At 39.4% G+C, this 21227-nt stretch overlaps 1 protein-coding gene across 7 annotated transcripts in view; it reads left to right on the top strand.

Annotated features, from left to right (window-relative positions):
* Positions 1–21227, top strand: part of ARHGAP32 (Rho GTPase activating protein 32) — a 199655-nt gene that overhangs the window by 127212 nt on the left and 51216 nt on the right. For 5 of the 7 annotated variants that reach the window (XM_080983349.1, XM_080983348.1, XM_080983354.1 and 2 more), the window contains 7 exons: positions 2720–2857; positions 4207–4299; positions 6883–7005; positions 9672–9749; positions 12684–12765; positions 18357–18407; positions 20717–20791. In XM_080983349.1, the coding sequence (XP_080839475.1) occupies positions 2720–2857; positions 4207–4299; positions 6883–7005; positions 9672–9749; positions 12684–12765; positions 18357–18407; positions 20717–20791 (640 nt within the window). The remainder of the gene's footprint in view (positions 1–2719; positions 2858–4206; positions 4300–6882; positions 7006–9671; positions 9750–12683; positions 12766–18356; positions 18408–20716; positions 20792–21227) is intronic. The other 2 variants (XM_080983353.1, XM_080983351.1) reach the window with 1 other exon arrangement.

Raw genomic sequence — 21227 nt, 5'->3', positions numbered from 1 at the left:
AGGCTAAAAAACAGTTTCTACTCTGGGAATCTCTGAGCAGAACCCTCCCTGCCCTTTCTGCAGTAAATTCACCTGAGTCAGGCCATGCCATCACAAAAACAGTTATTCACTTACAAGGAAGGTGGAAGATTTATTGCTTAATGCCAACCTCTCAAGACTTTAGGGCCACACATGCACAGTGCAGTAAACCTACTAGTCAGGAATGTGACATCTGCGTATCCAGCAGGCCAGTTGCAGCTCTGCCACTGCATCTTTTTTGAGTGACCTTGAGTTGGCCTGTTTGCCACCCTGAAACTGAGTCATGCCAGTAGTCAAATAAAGTTGTTGTTGGCATTGATGTATTATGAGTAATTGTAGGATATCTAGGTGAAAGGTGCTATTATACCACTAAGTGACACATTTGGCACATAATGCATTCATGGAGATAGGCTAAGTGCATTAATTTATGCTGTTAGCTGGTTCAGTAGTTATCTTCAAAGAGGCGCATATTCATTTGCTTCATTCTTTTCATTGGTTGACTGTTAAATATTTCACCACTTAGTGTTAGGGGTGCTAAAATATTGCTGCCTCCTACAGATTTATGCTAGGTTATTGCACTCAATTTTCTAACATTCAGAAATCATCACTAGTCCCAGAGTCTCCTCTTATTTCTCCTTCCTTTCTGTGACCTTTTGCTCTTATCATATATTTTACATGGGATGTGACGGAAAGTGAATTGTTTAAATTACAAGCTGTAAAGAGAGATGGGAATCTAATAAAGTGTTGAGAGAAGAAGCAAATCCCATTTCAAATGGCAAGAGACTTAGGCTGTATATTTTTCAGCCTGCCATTCAGATACAGATTTAATCAAGGAAAACAGTAGAACATTGCAGCTGGGTGCTGAAAACTCTTTATTATTCTTGTGTTACTTGTTTATACGCTCTTGTTCCTCTTCAGCTTCATAAAATAATTTCCCTGGGCAACCACAGTGGTCAGATACTTATCTAATACATAGATATAGCTTGCAAGAAGTACTTAGTGAGACTGAATTGTGGGGAGAAAAGCAACCTGATTTCAGCCATGCACACACAACTGTTTTACTACCGTTGTGTACTGTTGTGTTGTTGAGTCTTAATGTTACACAACCAATACCTTTTGGAAAGTTTTTATATGCTCTCTGGTTGAATGAATGGTTTATTGGCATTTTATGTATCAGTATACACCAGATAAGATAAAGGGACCCCTGACCATTAGGTCCAGTCGTGACCGACTCTGGGGTTGCGGCGCTCATCTCGCTTTATTGGCCAAGGGAGCTGGCATACAGCTTCCGGGTCATGTGGCCAGCATGACTAAGCCGCTTCTGGTGAACCAGAGCAGCGCACGGAAACGCCATTTACCTTCCTGCTGGAGCGGTACCTATTTATCTACTTGCACTTTGACGTGCTTTCGAACTGCTAGGTTGGCAGGAGCAGGGACCAAGCAACAGGAGCTCACCCCGTCGCGGGGATTCAAACCACCAATCTTCTGATCAGCAAGTCCTAGGCTCTGTGGTTGAACCCACAGCACCACCCGCGTCCCTATACACCAGATACTTATATATAAAAACTTGAATAAAGAGTAATTGGTGCAGAAAAGAAGTGTTTGAGAGGTTTTGCTTCAGATATCCTATTACAGCCCCCCCAAGGGATGTAGAAATTGAACTGCCTAGAACTTGAAATTAATAATGTTGAACCTTTCATTGTGATGCTGTAATCTTCAAGGGAAACTTGGACCACTTGTAAATGTATGCTGTTATCAAGCTGACATTTGAATTACAGAATGCTGTCCTAAACTTGCACAATTCCTCTGGTTCTAATGCCATAATCTTCAAGGAAGATATTCACTGCATTGTCTTTTTTCACTTTTGTTGCTTCATTTGATGATATTGGGGTTGAGCACCAACTTTCATTCCAATGTCTCAGTAGTCAAAGAAGATATCACAGTGTGCTGTATCTGTTTGAAAACAGATGCAGGATTTGAGCTGATATTCAAATATGAATGTTGATTTGTGTCCTGGACGTATGTATCAAATTGCTTTCTGATACCTGACTTTAAGATCATAAAAATGAGCCTCAGAAAAAGCAAATTTGTCAAAATACATTCATCCCTATAATAATTAGGGAATATTCTATTTGCTGTCATAACATTTGTTTCATTTGCTCTTAAAGGCATGCAAACTGTTAGATTCTGATTAAAGTTTCAATAATGATTTCATTTCATCCTTTTCAAGCTCTACCTGAGAACCAAATGCCAGATCAAAGCCTTAGTCTTTTTGTGTTTTACAGAATATATTTGGATTTATATGCTTTCAAGAGGTTGAAATAAATTTTTAATGTGGCACAGTCAATGGCAGAGCACCTTCTAAAATGCCTACCTGCAACTTTGGGGAGATTCCATTCCTTGGAACTCGCATTATAGGGCCAGATGGAACAGTGGTTTCTGTGTGTGTGAATTCAGAAATGTGTGAAGTAACACTAGGAACATACCAAGTTCATTTTGTATCCGGGCATTCGGCAGTTTCCACATAGGCTAAAAGTCGAAAGGAAAAATAAAACCTCATGGGTTTAAACTCTCATTTCCTTAGGAGAGTTGACAGCCCGGCAGAGGCATTTGCCTTGGGTTTCTTCTAGAAGTGCCATTTCTTGTTAAAGGGAATTGGAAGCAAAAACAACACCTGAGTACTCTGTTCCTTCTTCCGCAGGGCAAGAGCTGGATTGTGAAGCGCAGCTATGAAGATTTCAGAGTGCTTGATAAGCATCTTCACCTGTGTATTTATGACCGGCGCTTCTCCCAGCTCTCGGAGTTACCCCGCTCCGATGCTTTGAAGGACAGCCCAGAGGTAAAATATTATGGTTGTCACTAGTTAAGGAACCTGCGGGCAGGCAGGAGCATGTTGCCTTTTTATTATGCCTTTTTATTATCTATTATTATTCTTAATTGCCTTTTAACATGAAAATTTTATTGTTATCTAAACTATATGGGGAAGCTCTTAGTTGTAACTATGGGAGTAGTTCATTGCTTTCAAACAAGAAGAAAGAGCTCAGATAAGAGGTAGGCAAATTATTAAAATCTACAACCATGCTTTTTTCAGCAGAAAGAGACGGTTGTGCTGCTTATTAGAGTTTAATTCATTTTCAATGTTCAATATTTCTCTAAACATTTACTATAAGAAATGAACAGAAAAAGGAGTGTACTTTTACAGGAAAACTTAACTGTTAGGCATGGGGAATATCCCCACTTTTTCTTAAAGATATGTGATGCTCTGGATTATCATGTACAAACTATTTTGAAATTTATGAAATTCAGTTTTGTTTTTTTTAAAAAAACCCTGTACGCAATCTCGTTCGATAAAAATGTATGTTCTTAAGATATGCCAAGTATAAGGGCAATAAAAAGTGTTGCCTCTCCAAGTGCAACTTCACAACTGTATGGCTTTGTTAGCATATTTTTCAGAATAATTAATTCAGTATAGAATCATAGGAATACTGAGGGTCATCTAGTCCAACTCCCTGCTATGCAGGAATCTCAGCCAATGCATCCATGACACATGACGATCCAACCTCTGCTTAAAAACTTCAAGGAAGCAGAGTCCACCACCTCTTGTGGGAGTTACTCCACTGTCAAACAACCCTTACTATCAGAAAGTTCTCTTTTTTCTTAAGTCCATTTAAGAGATAGTATTTTATTACTCCTTGCGACAATTCAGAAAAGTATGTTCAAATTACTTAAGTTATCTGATGTTACAAAGGGCATTCCAGTTATGAGAAAACAGGAGCCTCATGGTTTGCTCAGCAATTCTCAGGTATGCACGTAAAACGAAAAGCAAATCAATCCACATAATCCCTAGCGTGAACCCCCACTGAGCCAAACTTGATGTGCCAACGGGAAAGCATGGCTTGGACTGGAGATATACTCTTCCTTTTTTGGCAGATGAAATTCATGGCAAATGGAAGGTATCTAAGGTATCTAGTGAGAAGAAGTCTCTCATCTGGTAACATTTTTAGGTTATAAGGCGTAGCAATTATTATTTATGTCTCTAGTTCCCTGGTTCACAGAATCCTAGGAGGCAGGAAAATATTTTTATGCTTTCTCCAGCAAATTGTTGGCTTCGACTGGCTCATCTTGAAGTCTGAAACTTGGATACTCTGCATCAGCAGAATTATATTGTTCCTCCCTCACTCTCTGCAGCTTGTCACCCAGATGCTGATGGCTTACCTGTCACGACTCTCATCCATTGCTGGAAACAAGATAAACTGTGGTCCTGCCCTCACCTGGATGGAGGTACTGTAGGGTATATGACATTGTGTTGCATAATGTGCCTGAGTTTTTGCTAGCTTGTCAGATGCTTTGTATTATAACCTTGCAAATTGCAAATGGAGCACAAGTATAAAATGTTACAAAGCTAGAAGTTGCTGCTTATAGCAATTTCCTCTATTCTAGTAGAGTTGCAGAGGGCCATGTAAGATTAAAATCAAAGAAGCAGATATTCTAGAAGGATTAAGCCCCCACCACTGAATTGTTTTATAATACATGAAGCATGATACACTGACTTTTTTTTTAAAAAAAAAAGGGATTTGGGTAATATAGAGGGTAAATATACAACTCTAGGGAAAGGAGGGTTCCGTAAATGCCTGTGGAATGCATTCTGTATCTTTCGCACTCCCTGTTAGTGTGGTGGTATTGCTAAATGGAACTTATTTATTTAATTTATTTATTTACTTACATATTTATAAACTGCCTCACTGCGAGAGACTATGGAAGTAGTGCATAACAAGGTAACATGAGAGATTTGAAAAGAGACAAACTCTAGAAATAATTGGGGGGGGGGGTCTACCATTCTACACCTAATATTCCACAGCTGACTGTGTCATTGTTCAGGGAAAACATTTCTAAACAAAAACATTTTCATTAGCTGCCTAAACATGAAGATGTTAGGCCCCTGCCTAATTTCGGCTGGGGCCTGATTCCAGAAGGCTGCTTCTGCAACTCTAAAAGCACAATTTCTAGTACAAACTTAATTATGCTACTGGGTCATACAGTATTCTCAACAGTCCCTCATCTTAGAGTCCACTTGCCTGACAGGAATGAAAGAAATGAGGCAATCCCTTAGGTAGCCTGGTCTCAAGCAGAACCTGGAATTGCCCTGAGGAACAGAATTAAGAATTCCCTTTATTCTATTCATTTGAATAAGTACAGCAACTTGTAAATGGCAAACATTGATCTTGTTATTTAGATTTGTTCCCGAGCAGTGCCCTGAGGGCCATGATGCTAGGAGTGTGTGGAACATTGGGGACAAAAATGGATTTTGGGGGTGATGTTTCACAGCTCCCTTATCCCCGCTTAACTCTGTTGTTGCCTCTTTGAAACTGTTTATTTGCCTAATATGAATAATATGTATTTTTTTCTTTAGAAACGAGGGAGGTCTTCTTCCAGATAATTAGGGATCATGTGCATAGCTGTCAACTTTTCCCTTTTCTTGCGAGGAATCCTATTCAGAATAAGGGAATTTCCCTTAAAAAAAGGGAAATGTTGACAGCTATGATCATGTGGGCAACATGGGTCATATTGTGCCACAGGTGGTCAGACTTCGCAACATGTCAGCATCACAAAGCCAAATCAAAGGGTGGAAGCACTGCTGTCACTCTGAATAGGCTTCTTGATGATTCAGTGTAGTCAGTCAGATTTGACTATATGATGTTACAAAACCAAATCAAATTCAGCCTTGGTTCCTGACCTCACTTCTGATTGAGTGAGCATTTTTTAGCACCTTTCACAATTTCCACCCCTAAAAAAATAAATCACTCTGGGCCCTAAATAGAAGTACTGTAATCCTCTGTTTGCACTGAATGTGTACTCAGCAAAGAGCTGCAACCCCCAACATGCTGATGATGCCTACTTGGTACGTGTATGATAACATGTTTTATCACATTCTTATTTTGTACATTTTTAGTTGTACACCTAAAATTCCTGGCACTGTCTTACGAGAATGAAACAAATTCATAAGTAAGATAATGACACCCTTTAAATCAACAGCACTTTTGTTATTATCAGGCTGGGGCGGATGTACACATAGGTCTTACACCAGGGTTGTAATATGTGAGCAGTAGAGAGAACTATCAGTAGAAAGGCTGGAATGCCCCCCACCCCAAGCCATTAATACAAGTTCTTAAGAACAGCCTTTCCATACTACCATAAAATCTGCCGGCCTGTTACTAAATTGCCTTTGTTGTCAAGAAAGGTTATACAGATTTTTATTAAAACATGTTGTGGTAAAAGAAAAAGGTGCACAAATTCAATATTTGTATTGCTATATGAGGAGGCCTATCCTTTAGAAAATGGTGTGATTTGACTTCCATTCCGATGTCTCAGTATTCAAGGGAGTTATCACAATGTATTGCATTTTCCTCCCATTTTAGAAAACAGGTGCAGGCATCAAGCTAGTATTCATTTTTTAAATGTTGGTCGTGCCTTAAACGTTTGCACCAAATGGCACTGTAATATATCAATGTTAGCTGTTACAGTGTGGAAAATGAATATAAGGAATATGAACAGGGAGTTGAAACTGGTTAGCAGAACCTAGCGAAGTGGAGACCTGGTTATACATTAATGTGCTAATTCTGCAATAAAACAATGGTGCACAATTCCATTTCCTGTTTAATAGGTGAAAAGGGTTAGAAACCTTTAGAAACCTGTTCGTGCTTATATTGCCTCTAATGTACTTCTTTTTACAAGGAACTCTTCAAGCTCTGTTGTGTCTGTCAACCAACATGAACCCCACCTCCCTCCATGCACACAGTGACAGAACCAGTCTACAAAGCCACATGGTCTCAGCTGCTTCACAGTTTATGGTGTATTTTCTTACAGATTGATAACAAGGGGAATCACCTTCTAGTCCACGAGGAATCATCCATTAATGTCCCTGCTATTGCGGCTGCCCATGTTATTAAAAGATACATTGCTCAGGCAGCAGATGAACTTTCCTTCGAGGTGAGCAATTGAACAGATATGTATTCCTTATCAAATGCAGCAGGAAGAACTTAGCCTAGGAGTGCTTGTGCAGTTATTTAATAAGGATTTTTGGGCATGTTAAATGTTTTCTGGAAGTAAGAGTGAACATATTAAATCAGTCATGTATTCAATAATAATATTTTTGCACATCCTCTAGCCAACATTCTAAAAATTCAATACTGAGGAGTCCTGCAGCATTTATCTTTGCATATATAACATAACCAGAAAAATGTTTCCTCTGTGGTTTTGTGTCCCATGCTCATTAAACAATATGTCCGCTAAGAAAATGGGCATTGAGAACAGATTTGTATAAGTACTTTCCCCGTGTTTAGGCATGAAAATAAGTGACCCATTTTCACCCCCTCTTCCTTCCAAAGAAGCTTATTGTGCTCAGTTTAGAGCTTCTTTTAAACCCTGGACACAAGCCTCACACTGGCAGCTGGGCTGAGTATTTGAATGAAAATATTCCCCTGACTGCTTTTGAAAACTTGATCCTTTTTAGCTAATGCCCATTGGGTGCTCTGCGTATGTTCTGATTGCTTGCTTGCCTGTGCTGCTATCATCTGTTATGCTCTGAGGCAGTATTCTTCAGAATCTTAAGGAATGTACAAACAGCTGTTCATTGGATGTTTCAAAACATCACCTTTCCATTTGTAGTATCTGGGGAAATGCATAATAAATTGGATATTATTTTCCCAGTTAAGATATATGCACGCTATTAGAAATTAACGGTTTAACCGCTGATGCCATCATCACAATAGTAACCAATCTTGGTACAATTCAAAGGAACATTAAATGTTCTGCCATTAAAATCAGTCTTCATTTATCAGCCTCTCTCAAATTGAAACTAGTGCAAATGTAATGTTAATGGATATGTTAAATATGGCTTAGAGATAGGCTATGAGCAGAAGAATTGCATGCCCTCTCTCCAATGCAAGTTTACCTGCTGCCACTCTGAAAGCTGGTGTTGCATCAACAGTAAGGGTGCCAAGGTTTCCTTGAACCAGGATTTGCAGGCCAACTACTAAAACAATGAATCCAGAGCTAAAGTGGTACCTCAGGTTAAGAACAGTTTCAGGTTAAGAACGGACCTCCAAAACGAATTAAGTTCTTAACCCAAGGTACCACTGTAATAGGAAATCAAAGCAACAGATTCTTGTTAAAAGTTTGGATAATGCCCCCTATCCCAGGCTTCTGTTGCCATACCTAATCATAGCATTTTCCTGTGTGAGAGACAGATTACATGACTAAACATATCATACAGTAAGATATTGTCAGTGCAACTCTGATAAATATCAAATTTCTTTGTGGCCAAAACATAGCTTAGGGACGCAGGTGGAACGCTGTGGTGTAAACCACTAAGCCTTGGGCTTGCCGATTGGAAGGTCAAGCGATTTGAATCCCCACAATGGGGTGAGCTCCCGTTGTTTGGTCCCTGCTCCTGCCAACCTAGCAGTTCGAAAGCACATCAAAATGCAAGTAGATAAATAGGTAACGCCTGGGCAGGAAGGTAAACGGTGTTTCCATGTGCTGCTCTGGTTTCGCCAGAAGCGGCTTAGTCATGCTGGCCACATGACCCGGAAAAACTGTCTGCGGACAAATGCTGGCTCCCTTGGCCAATAAAGCGAGATGAGTGCTGCAACCCCAGAGTCGTTCGTGACTGGACTTAACTGTCAGGCGTCCTTTACCTTTAAAACATAGCTTATAGAATTGGAATCATAGAATTGTAGAGTTGGAAGGGACCCTGAAGGTCATCTAGACCAACCCCCTGCAATGCAGGAATCTCAACATATGGCCCTCAATCCAATTTGAAACCATACCGAACCCTGCTTCACGTTGCAAATGTGCTGGCGGTTTTATGGCTGCACCACTTGGTACAAACTCCTCTAAAGCACTTTGGGTGGCCCACAGATTTCTATTAAATGCCTGAAATGCTTGGCTTTCATTTTTTAAAAAATGCATACCTCCTGGTGGCAGAGATAAGCTTGAAAAGATGAGTGCAGTGTGTATGAAAGGCTCAAAGGGCAAATAGTAAGAACCTCACATGCATAGATGAAGTCTTGCTGGTGTCATTTGCAAGCACTCAGTGACTCGTGCAAACTACTTTAAATGTTTTATGTTAGACAAGTCATCTCCAAGGAATACTTAAATGCCTTCTCTCATCTTTCCATCCTGCTGATGTAACATCACATTTCTTTAATGCATTGTTAACTTTAACTTGGAGGAGCATATCACACTGAGCCCCATGGTGGGTGGGGGGCAGCACTGGTGCTGGGCAGAGGAGATAATACATAAGTGAGTACCAGTTGTTCATTTTTTAAAAAGTTCATTTGTTCAAATTTTCTTCCCACATTTGTTCATGATTCTGAGGTGTATTCCTCCTCAATTTGCATTTTAATTAGAACAGCTTTGGGCCTTTTAACTACTACTAAATGCATCACCCTTTCAAATATGTTAAAATGTGCATTGTATGGCATTGATGATGCATTAGCTCATATTTTGTAAGTGTTGATGCCATAGATAGGCAGAGACCGGTGCTATATGTTCATAATGGTGATTTTTAAAAATAGTCCTATAGAAACTGTACTTTTATTAACAAAATGTTTTTCAAAATAAGGTAAGAAAATTATGCTGTGCATTTCTAGGTGGGAGACATTGTGTCAGTCATCGACATGCCTCCAAAAGAATTGACCACTTGGTGGAGGGGAAAGCATGGATTTCAGGTACACTCAGCTGTTAGATTAGTCAATATTTCAGAAGCTATTGGATGCATTTTGTCAAATTATTACTGATAATAATAGACTGTTATCTAATGCAATTATAATGCACTGTTTCCTGAATCTGGGAAACACTATAAAGACTTGAAAACGTTCCTTGGAATCCTGAGCTATATATGGACACTACAATGCTAGATATGAGACGAGCTGGACCCTCAAAGTATCCCTAGTATAAATAGGTACCATGATGCCCCCTTTTTTTCTAAAATTGTCTGGCTGTAGAGAAGAGAAGTATCATACATTCAAAGAGGATTGGAACTGGCAGGGCACCCTGCCTCTGCAGAGCCTGGAGAAGAATTTCGACTCAATTCTTGGGTATAAGTTGAGGCTGTCATTTGAACTGGATTGGGCAGAGATGTCAAAAGATTGCTCATAGGAGTGGACTCCTTTGACTTTAATAGTTTTGCAGAAATGAGAATGTATAGACAGGTACATTTTCTGCTGCTACTACTTTGGGAAGAGTTGCACTTGAAATCCCCACATTATTTGCAGTTGTACGGCAGAATCGAGGAAACCAACTCCTTGTTTCTATTGCTGTTGGGGAGTGGAAATGAGGCTGGGAAAACTACCTGAGCTGCCCACCGTTTCTTTCCATTTCCCTTTCCCCTTTTCTTTAGCCTGAGTTTGCTTGCTTGCTTTTCTTTGTCAGACTAGCTTTATTGAAGAGGCAAATAAACTACTGTTAAAATAAGCACCAGACTGGACTTGTGGGACAACTGCCTCTCTGTTTCAGCATGCACTTGCCCCATTCAAATATAAAGCAGGGCTGGGTGGGAGGTCTGCCCTTTATGCAAAAGGGTGCAGGGGATAGGAGTGAAACCCACTCCTTGCCCTTTCCCTAGTGTGCTGATTTTAAGTAGCCCTCCCACCCCCAGCAGAGCCCAGTTGTGATACCAGAAGAATACAGCAAAGTGAGGTGAGGGAGGGGTGGGATTTGCTTCTGTCTGATGCTCATTATTGCGTAAACCCTATTTATATGTGGATGGAGCAGACATGTGGTTGCCCCACATGGCAAATTTGACCCTATAGCGCAGGGGTCAGCAAACTTTTTCAGCAGGGGGCTGGTCCACTGTCCCTCAGACCTTGTGGGGGGCCAGACTCTCCCCCCCCCCTCTCTCTCTATATATAATGAACAAATTCCTATGCCCCACACATAATCCAGAGATGCATTTTAAATAAAAGGACACTTTCTACTCATGTAAAATCACGCTGATTCCCGGACTGTCCGCGGGCCGGATTTAGAAGGCGATCGGGCCGGATCCGGACCCTGGGCCTTCGTTTGCCTACCCATGCTGTAGAGACAGAAGTCATAAGCCCTCTCATTGGATACAAGTTTGCCAGCCAGCAATTGTATGGTGCTCTTTCAAGAATGGTAACACATGTACTAAACCATCACTATGTCCGGTATGTTTGTTTATTTCACACATACCATATAGAAACAAGGTCCTTTTTTAAAAAAAAGCCTCTGTGAATACTATGGAATGCACAAATATAGTTTAGGCTTGAGTGTTTTAGTGTGAAAGTGTGTTGTGTAGAAGGAAAGGGATTAAGGCCATTAAAGGCAAAATAGCAGAACTGATCAGTGGTGACATGCAGCCCCAAGGACCATCAAGAAGGGAAATTAGAAGTGTTATGAAAGACCTTAAAATAGAATGTACACAGACAGCAGTAGTACTGAGCAAGGCATAAAGCAAAATTAAGAAGGTAACGGATATAAATTAGACAGAATGTATTAAGTGCCAGGAATAGTCTAAACCAGTCCATGACAGTAAGCATCATGCTGGATCTTATTTAATTTTGCTATTACTAGTCAGAGATTAAGACACTTGTCATTTTTACACCCAGTGTTTGCAAGACTGGTTTTCTCTTGTACATTGAAGGAGGAAGCAGTTATCATTCTAAGTACAGAAGGCTTATAGTACACTTGTGTGTCATGGTTGCGCTTCAATGTGTTTTTTCACAATATGGGTTGGGTTTTGATCATATATACAGAGCTGCTGCAACCATATGCCAAGCATTTAGGTGTTTGTTTTTTGCTGTTGAGAACACTGGCCAAAAAGCAGCTAATCCAGAATGAGGCAACTGTGAATATAAGATTTGAGTTCAGAGCTATAAAATTAAAATACATTTTCCTGGTCCTGGTGAGTGGTTTATGACAAGGGTGTGCACAGTCCTAAGATAAGGATTTCTTTTGATCATTTTGAACCCTCTGGCTCTGATTAGTTAGACAAAAAAAGTCTTAACCTTAAAGTCCATATTCCAAAATAAGCTGTGTGGAAAATTCTCATTTAAGTCTGTTCCTTTAAATGCATTCACACATGTTGTGGAGAGCTTTTAACTGAAGCTTTAACAAAATGCAATGAGAAAAAGAAACACCAACTTGGCTGGCAAAGGATGAATGGAGCAGATTATCCCTCTGCCACCCTGTTCACTCACTTTCATGTAATTCCTGGTCACCTGTGGTTGTTTTATGTGGTTTAATTTTTTTATGGTGGCAAAAAGTTGCATTTGTGACAAGCCCGAGAAATGCACTATTAGCCTAGTTGTTATAAAAAGAAAAGAAGAAAGTTAGAATAAACCACTTTCTTTACACTTGGTGAACTAGCCTTCTAAGAACCATCCTTTAATTGTATGTGTTTGGACCGTAAGTATATCCAGAAAGCATGTAATGGGAGCATAGTGAGCAACATGAATTTAAAAAGCAGTTCTATTTTATAACAAAGAATATAATCTACAGGATTATGCCTGAATTGTTTAAATATTGTGGTGTTGTGCAAATACCCCCTTTTACTGCAAAGCTATTAGAATATGACTTTACGTGTGATTCTATTCTTAAATATGCTGCAGACGTGAATTTCCATCTGTCTCTCTTTGTCGCAGGTTGGATTCTTTCCTAGTGAATGTGTTGAGCTAATTAATGACAAAGTTCCTCAGTCTGTGACCAATTCTGTGCCAAAACCAGGTATGTGTGTATTATATTTTAAACAAATGCATATAATGTGACAGAATGTTGATGTTAAATCCTTTCTACAGTGTCTCACTGCATTCACTCAAATATTTATTCCACTGATGTGTTCTTTCATATTTATTGATTACCCATTCAAAACTATTTCAGTGTATGCATTCCATGATACAAGTATGTTTCAGTGTACCCTTTCTGCTATTTCACAGTTTTGATTTAATTTTTCAGTGGTTTGATTTTAATATTAGTATATGTTTTGTAAGATTTCTGCATTTCGTATAACTGCTGCTAGACAGTTAGTGTGGTGGTTAGTGTACTGTAGTGTTTCTTCTGTTCGTGTACATTTTCTGCCAGTGTTTATTTCTTGCCATATAAAAAAGATCCCTTCAGCCTGGATTCTAATGATGCTTGGCTTTGCAATTTAAGCCAAACTAACCTATGATGCACCTGCTTTACCCTCTGCTTCATCCCATCTACTTGCTGATTGATAGTGGAGTTTCTTTGTTTATTCCTGTGGATTTATGCTCTCTAATTTAAAACTTATTTCCAATCTTAAAACATCAATAAAAACAAGAAAACTCTCTCTCTCTCTCTCTCTCTCTCTCTATATATATATACACCATGTGTAAAAATAAGCCATTCACCCTCCTCTAAAGTATCTGCTCTAGGTTTATATAGTTTTAAGAGTACTTTGGAGTTGGAATGTTTTGTCTTTTACAAATATGTGAAAATAGATTGGTGCCTTAGGCTTACCACTTGGAATAATTCACTTTTAATGATGACCTGTCTTATATGCACGGTATTGATGTATCCCTAAGGATTAGATTATTCAAAGATATTACAAAACCAAATTACCGGTAAATTTATCCATTGCTTTACAAAGAAATCCTTGGTGGGTAAATTTAGTATACCTCCTTCCATCTTTTGATCCAGTTCCTGGGGCCCTCTTTCCTACATGTTCTCTATAGAAATTGATTATTCCACTTTGTGTGCAAAATATTTGAGGCTTATTTTGCAATTGTGGTAACAGTTGTTCAGAAATCTTGACATGCCAAGTGGTTTTAGAGTTCAAAAATTAATTGAATTTTTAGCTGGATGGATGTGGGATTGCATGTTCTTCCGTTATAGACAGACCCACATCATACATTTAAAGCTCGTTCAATACACATTTAAAGCACATGATCCCCCCCCCCCAAGAATTCTGGGAAATGTACCGTATTTTTCGCTCTATAAGACGCACCAGACCACAATACGCACCTAGTTTTTGGAGGAGGAAAACAAGAAAAAAAATGTTCTGAATCTCAGAAGCCAGAACAGCAAGAGGGATCGCTGCGCAGTGAAAGCAGCAATCCTTCTTGCTGTTCTGGCTTCTGGGATAGCTGCGCAGCCTGCATTCGCTCCATAAGACGCACACACATTTCCCCTTACTTTTTAGGAGGGAAAAAGTGAGTCTTATAGAGCAAAAAATACGGTAGTTTATTAAGGGTGCTGAGAATTATGGATCTGCGAGGGGGAAACTACAATTCCAAGGATGCTTTGGGAAGTCATCTGCTTTAAATACGCATTTGATATGCTTTAAATGGAAGGTGTGGATCTGCTCAAAAAATATTGAAAGTTAATAACTATCTTAAGAGTAGCATAAAATTTATTAATTTCTTTAAAAAGTTACTGGCATTCAGAAGGAAGCCAAAACTCCTTGTTACATATTGGCTTTGAAATACACTTAAAGTTCTAACTCTGTTGTTCCTAAAATGAAAACCCAGCATTAGGCCAGATCCCCGCCTATATAAATGCTGATTTAGTAATCACTGTGTTTTGTTTTAGTACGGATTCCATTTTTTGTCAAGTGAGCTTCTGTTTTGCTTTTAGTTTCCTTCATTTTTAAGATACCTAAAGAAATACTGTTTTTGAAAAATTATATGTATGAATAAAATTAGGTGCAAGTAACATGATCGTGCTATGAAAAAGGGATAGAAACCATGTGGACCTCCAAATGTTGTTGGACTCCAGTTTTCATCCTCCCCAGACAGCATAGCCAGTGGTCAGAGATGATGGCAGTTGTAGTTCCACAGTATCTGGAGGGTCACAAGGTCCCCACCCCTGCTATAAAGGGACAGTGATCTCCACCTGCTACTGTCCTTCTCCCTCCCACCCCACTGAGAAGGCAAGGGGTGGGGTGTCTGCTAGCTATGATGGGTGATGTTACTAGCACGTGGCTACTAGCCTTGATGGCTGTGCTCTGCCTCTAGTGTTGAAGACAGCATACCTTTGAAATTTCAGTTGCTGGGAATCATGATTCCAGTTACAGATGGGTAGCCGTGTTGGTCTGCCATAGTCGAAATAAAAAAATTCCTTCCTGTAGCACCTTAAAGACCAACTAAGTTAGTACTTGGTATAAGCTTTCGTGTGCATGCACACTTCTTCAGATACAAGTGTATCTGAAGAAGTGTGCATGCACACGAAAGCTTATACCAAGTACTAACTTAGTTGGTCTTTAAGGTGCTACAGGAAGGAATTTTTTTATTGGGAATCATGAGTGTGCAAAGCATTGCCGTGCTTAGGTCCTGCCATGTATAGCATTTCCTGGGAAGGTGCAGTAAAAGAAAGGTGTGCCTGCATGATGTGCAACCCTGGATCCCAGCTGCTGTCCTTCATTCTTATGGATGTGATATTTTTTTTTTTTTTTAAAAAGATGGAAATAGTAGTAGTAATAATAATGAAAAAAACAAACAACCGTAGAGGGTACAGAGGTCACGGTTTATTCCTGTCATAAAACCCCTGGAAAGAAATGTTCAGGTGTCCTTCTGTGCTCTCCCTGCCCCCGCTCCAATATTGCAGACAGGACTGCAAATCTAGTTAATCTTGCTGACAGTGCCAAATTTATTCCTTATAGGAAGTGTCTGTCATGCTTTCTATCTGTATGGCTCTAAAGTGCTAAGGGAAATACAAATACGGCTCTTTTTATGCAACTTGCATTGCTTGCCTGAACAGTATGTGTTCCTTTATGATGTATAATTCCATTACTAGTGGTGTGGGGAATAAGGATGGGGAAGGCATTTCTGTCCTTCTCAGTCTGTAGTTTTGTGCAAATAGGTGTCAACTTTTTTCTTGTTCTCTTCTATTCCTTTTCCATATTTATTTTGTCTTTTGTAGCACATATTATTCACTTTGTATGAACGCTCTACATGTGTTCTTATTAACACCAAGCATGTTGCTCATCTCATTCTACATCTGCCTTGTATGTTGTCTGGGGGGTGTTTTTAATATGGCTGATTTTAGAATGTTCCTTGATTATCTTTGTATAGTTGAGGGATTCTAATAATAACATATTAACAAAGTTACAAGGTGCACCTTGGAGTTCCTTGTACAGAAAAGGAGAGATTCCTTTCACCTTTTTCAAACTTTTTGTACATTCCATGTTGGCGTGATAGTACTTGAATAAAGTATTGATTCAAATTAATCCTTGCAGTGCATAGTTAAATGCTAATATCTCATTACATCTGATAAATTAGCATATTGTCTACCAAAGGTAATGAATTTGGTATTTGTATGTGTGTTTGTTCATATATGTGTTTGTGTGTTGGTATTAATTGATATAAATTAAAATTGATTTGCCAAGGTTGCTTACAGAGATTTTTTTCAAGATGGTTGGACTTGACAGCCACTTAGAATCATGGCATAATCTGTCTTTTCTGCTGTAATTAGATGGTTGTCCTCAGCTCCCATTTGACATTACCATACAAATGTCCCCATGTACTGGTTAAAAAGTTAAATCCTAGGCACGAGCAGCTGCACATGAAGGGCTGGCTGATATATGCAGCAATTTCAAGCTGCCCCCATAAAGCAAATAGTTGAACCAGTCCATAAGCAAATATTTTAATTCAGCTGACTGCTATTGTTGTGTTGTCATTGGGAAGGGTTGGGGGTGCAGGGCACTGGGCTAGAACTAAGAATTCTGGTTTCCTTCCTGGCTCAATATGACCACCTGTCACTACATAATCCCACATTTATATTTTCATTCCTGAAAACCAGCAGACATGTACATGCCTTCCTTTCTGATAGACAAAAGGAAGCAGGGTGGGGAAATTCAAAGTGTACTCGATACAAACAAACATGGTAGTCTCTCTTGCAGGGTGCTTTGTACTGTCAGCTCCTGAAAAACCTCTGTCACCTCGTAGGTTTTCTTTAGCCTGTCCCTCTGTATGATTTTAGTTCTAAAAGAAGCTCCTGTGAAATCCTTGAGGCCGCTTCCCCCTCAAATGTTAGGGGTATTACGTTGAAGTGAAATTGGATGCTGGACAGTTCATGTGACAGTTTAAATGGACAATGTCATGGTAATTAAATGTGCTCTGAGATGCAATAAAATTCAGTAGGATATTTTTTCTGGATTAGGAATTGTTACTAACATACATCTGAAACAGAATGTCTAAATTCTGTGTGTGTTTAATTTATTTTAAAATATTTTTTTTACTGGACTCTTTAAGAGGCGTTTAAATAATCATAAAGCAATATTGCAATATAAACCCATTATGGATTAATTAAAAACATGAACCTATTGAAGCACCACTTTTGTAACCTCTGTAGGAACGGAACCACTTTAACACAGTGACTCCACTCCCACCGTGTGCAGTTGGTCCAGAAGGATGCTGTAGTTAATGGTATAGAGAAATGCAGAGGGCTATGTATGGGGTAATCATGAGCTGTAGGATAATCAAGAGGGTCTTACTTCCCCCCAGCACCTTTTGATGAAGACCATCAACCAGAAGGGAGACCAAGGCAGTTCTAATCCTGAACCCCACCTGGAAGTCAGATCAAAATCAAGTTGTTTTGTTTCATCCAGGGCTCTTGGAACTATACAACCAGTCAGATGCACCACTTTCACCAGGAAAGGGAGGTTTTGTGTAGGTTTATAATCCCAAAAAATCATTGATCTGTCATGCCCAATTCGTGGTTGTTCAAACCATGTGGCACTTGTGGCAAACTAAGTGGCAATTTTCACTTTCATTGTGTTTTCCCCTTCCATTTGGCAATGTCTCAAGAAAGAAATACACAAACAGAAATAAATAAAAGCATCTGTGTTGGCTTCAGTTTCACTAAATCTGGTTTGGTGGGGGAAAGAGTCAAGTGGGCAGATGGCTGAACTTGTTTATAAATGCAATGAATTTTTTTGAATGTTTAGCATCGAGTGTTTCTTTGTTTGGAAATGTTGCACTTGAAGTTGTTGGAATGATCATCATCACATCACCTAATTCTTCTGTTTAGAAGCCCAGGATATACATCCATTTTGTTGATTCACTCCCAATTTAGTGCTGTACCATATGAAGTCCCATTGATTTCAGAAAAGATTTGGACAACTAGCATTTTAAGTGCCTCACTCTTACTTATTTTGTTTCTTAATTAAATTTCTGCACCATCCTTCATCTGTGGATCACAGAGCAGTTTACAATATGGCAACACAAAAGTCCTCCTGTGGGGATTACAAAGGAAAGATTGTGTGTGGGCCCCTCCAGTCTTTTAAAATGAAAATGTCCTGTTTTTATAATGGCTGTTCGTTTTAATAATTAATTTTCTTTTGAATTGTACTTTCTCAGTCTCCCCTGCCCATGGAGCCCGTCCAGCGTCCTGGAGCTACTTCCCCCCTTGTACGTTTCCATTTATTTCATTTTTCTCTATCTCATCGCCTTTAGTATTATTCAGCTGATCTGTTTGGGAGATGTGCAGAGACATCAGAGTGGGATTTATTGCTTTTATTTTTCCACAGAATGCCTTTAAAATTTTGAAGTGTAAAATAAATGTGGGTTGGAGTGTGAAGGACAGAAATAGTAACAACAATCACTCTTCTTTTTCTCCAAATTCTCAGAATAAATCTCAGATTGTTAGGGTAGTCAGCTGTAATCTCATTTGGAGTCCATCCAATCAGTATCTGTGAAATTATATCCCAGAATCAGAGATACAGGATCTCAAAAGGGTTTGCTTTGAAAAATTGCGATATTGTCATGTACATTTTCCAAAGGATTTTTTGTTTTTTAAATTAGGCTCCATCACTAAACTATGTAATAGTTTAATGCCAGGTTTTTCAAACAGCTGTTTTTTGGACCACAACTCCCATCACCCCTAGCTAGCAGGACCAGTGGTCAGGGATGATGAGAAACAGCTGGAGACTCAAATTTTGGAAACCCTAGTTTAGTGTATTCTGTAATAAGAATTTTGTTTTTGTTTCACAATCTTCGTAATGGAGAGTGAAAGCATCTGCCTCAGCCTCTTTCCCTATAGTAATGTTTGATTGCAGTGGAGAGGCAGTGGTGGTCAAGAATTGCACAGGCATATTTCAAGGCCTTTTTCACAGTGTAACTTCTGCCACCATGAAGGAATTGATTTCATCATAATACATTTTTGTTAAATGCTTTAGAAAAACAGTCTTACAATATTTATAATATTAATTACTTTCATCAGAGGCTGTAGCAATAGCGGAAGACCATAATCTTGTCCTAGACTTTGGTTCAGGATCCTGTCAGCAGGCCAGATCCTGACCTCCATCAACTTCTGGAGGCCATTTTAACTCCATCCACTTGTCAATTGCCTAAATTCAGATGAAGCCCTTCCTTTTGCCTGTGCAATTTGAAATTAAACCACATGGGCAAAAAGACCACAGCCAATCTTTTGCAAGGGTAGAAAACTCAAAGAGGAAGTATCACAGAGATAGATTGGCAAAGTGCTCATGTTTTCAGCAGAACTATGGAGTAGGAGAGCCCTTTTCTTCTGCCACTATTGGTAATTATAACAGAGCTGCGCTGCAACAGGGTGGATCTGTGTTGTGGTATTGAGGTTAAAGTGTGTACATACATGCACACTCCCTTTCAGTGGCTGGCCTCATCAGTGATAGGGAATATGAAGCAGCTCTTCATCAAACTGAACATGTCAGTATGGACTTTCTTGAAATCTCTTAGTTGTGGTGAAAGAGGGGAAGACATAGGCTATTTCTCTATGCCATGTAGCTCAATTGCATTATGGGGAGCTTTTAATCAGGTGTGAGGGACCTTTAATCCTCCAGATGTTGTTTAACTATAATGCCCACCATATCTGGTAATTGATCATGGCTGCAGGGGCTGATGGGAGTTTTAGTTCAGCAATATCTGAGGGGCAAAGGGTTTCCCACACCTGGCCCACACCTTCAGCCTATATTACTTCCTTCCTTGGTGTCAATAGATAACAACACTGCTGCCTATCAGTTATTCAGTCAAATGTGAAAAATCATTTTTGTATGTTACTTTTTTAAAAGGAAGTGTCCAGGAGGTAACTTATAGTACTTCCGCACAACAATTTAAACATTGTGGTTTTCCTAATTTTTGACAACCATAGATCCTAGATCTGTGACTAGGATCACAATTGTTGGATTGGTGTGTGGTTGCCACACTTTGACTCCATAGCATTGGGCATTCACAAATATATTTGTGTGCCAAAGTGGATATACTCCACCACAACTCTGGTTGGGTGCATTAGGTAGGGTTGTAGCTGTACTTTTAAAACATGTATTAAAGCACTCATTCTCTGTAACATAATCTTAGATCCTTTTGGCCATGGGAATTGATGCATCTGAATTCATCTGTTGTGGGTGCACTTCTTCCATCTAAGCAATAAAAAGGCCATGAACATTTTCCCCATAAAGGAAAGTCCTGGCAGATGTTGGTCAGAGTCAGATTGATGACTTGGTGGCATTTACTGTAGTTAGAGGTAGATAGTAAGTTCTGACCAAGGGTCTCATTTCTGTTTTACGTGCATATATGTAGAAACAATTCAAACCAATTTTATTCTGGAGCTTAAAATAAGCAGCAGAGATTTGAAGCTATTCTATGCTATTACTATCTTGCAAATCAAGTTGCTATTGACCAGCATGTTAAAATTTATTTTTTTGTCCTTTCTTGCCTCATCCCACCCCCCAAACCACATGCAGATTTGGAGATGGATAGTGTAAAGCCAGGTTCAGCATGTGTTTCAGAGCCTCTGAACTATTCCCAGCTGAGCTCAGGTAGAGCATGTCGCAGTCAACTGTAGACTCTTAAGTGTACTAACCCTGAGTCTAACATTGTGTGTTCTAGCAATAATACCTATTAATGGATATAGATTCGGTGTTAGAAGATAGACTATAGTTCTAGTTATGTCTGGACACTTGTTATCTAAAAGTTGGGGAAAGAGCCTAACATCCAGGTGATGGTGTAATGTTTCTCTTGGCAGGTGCCATGGAAATCAGTCAGTTCACTAGTCATTTTCCGCACGTCCCACCCTCACCCGAATGGATTCATAGGCTCTATGAATCCTGCAAATTTGGGTGTCTCTGTGTGTTTGTGAACCTTGAATTATACTTAGCTGCTGTTTCCTTGAGGTGTGGTTATAAATAAGGTGTGTGTGTGTGTGTGTGTAAAATGTGGTGTATATACACATAAATACAAATGTGTATGAACACA

The sequence above is a fragment of the Podarcis pityusensis genome, assembly GCF_964106645.2.
Source record: "Podarcis pityusensis genome assembly, chromosome: 15".
Lineage (NCBI taxonomy): Eukaryota > Metazoa > Chordata > Lepidosauria > Squamata > Lacertidae > Podarcis > Podarcis pityusensis.
This window is presented reverse-complemented; position numbering and strand designations above follow the sequence as displayed.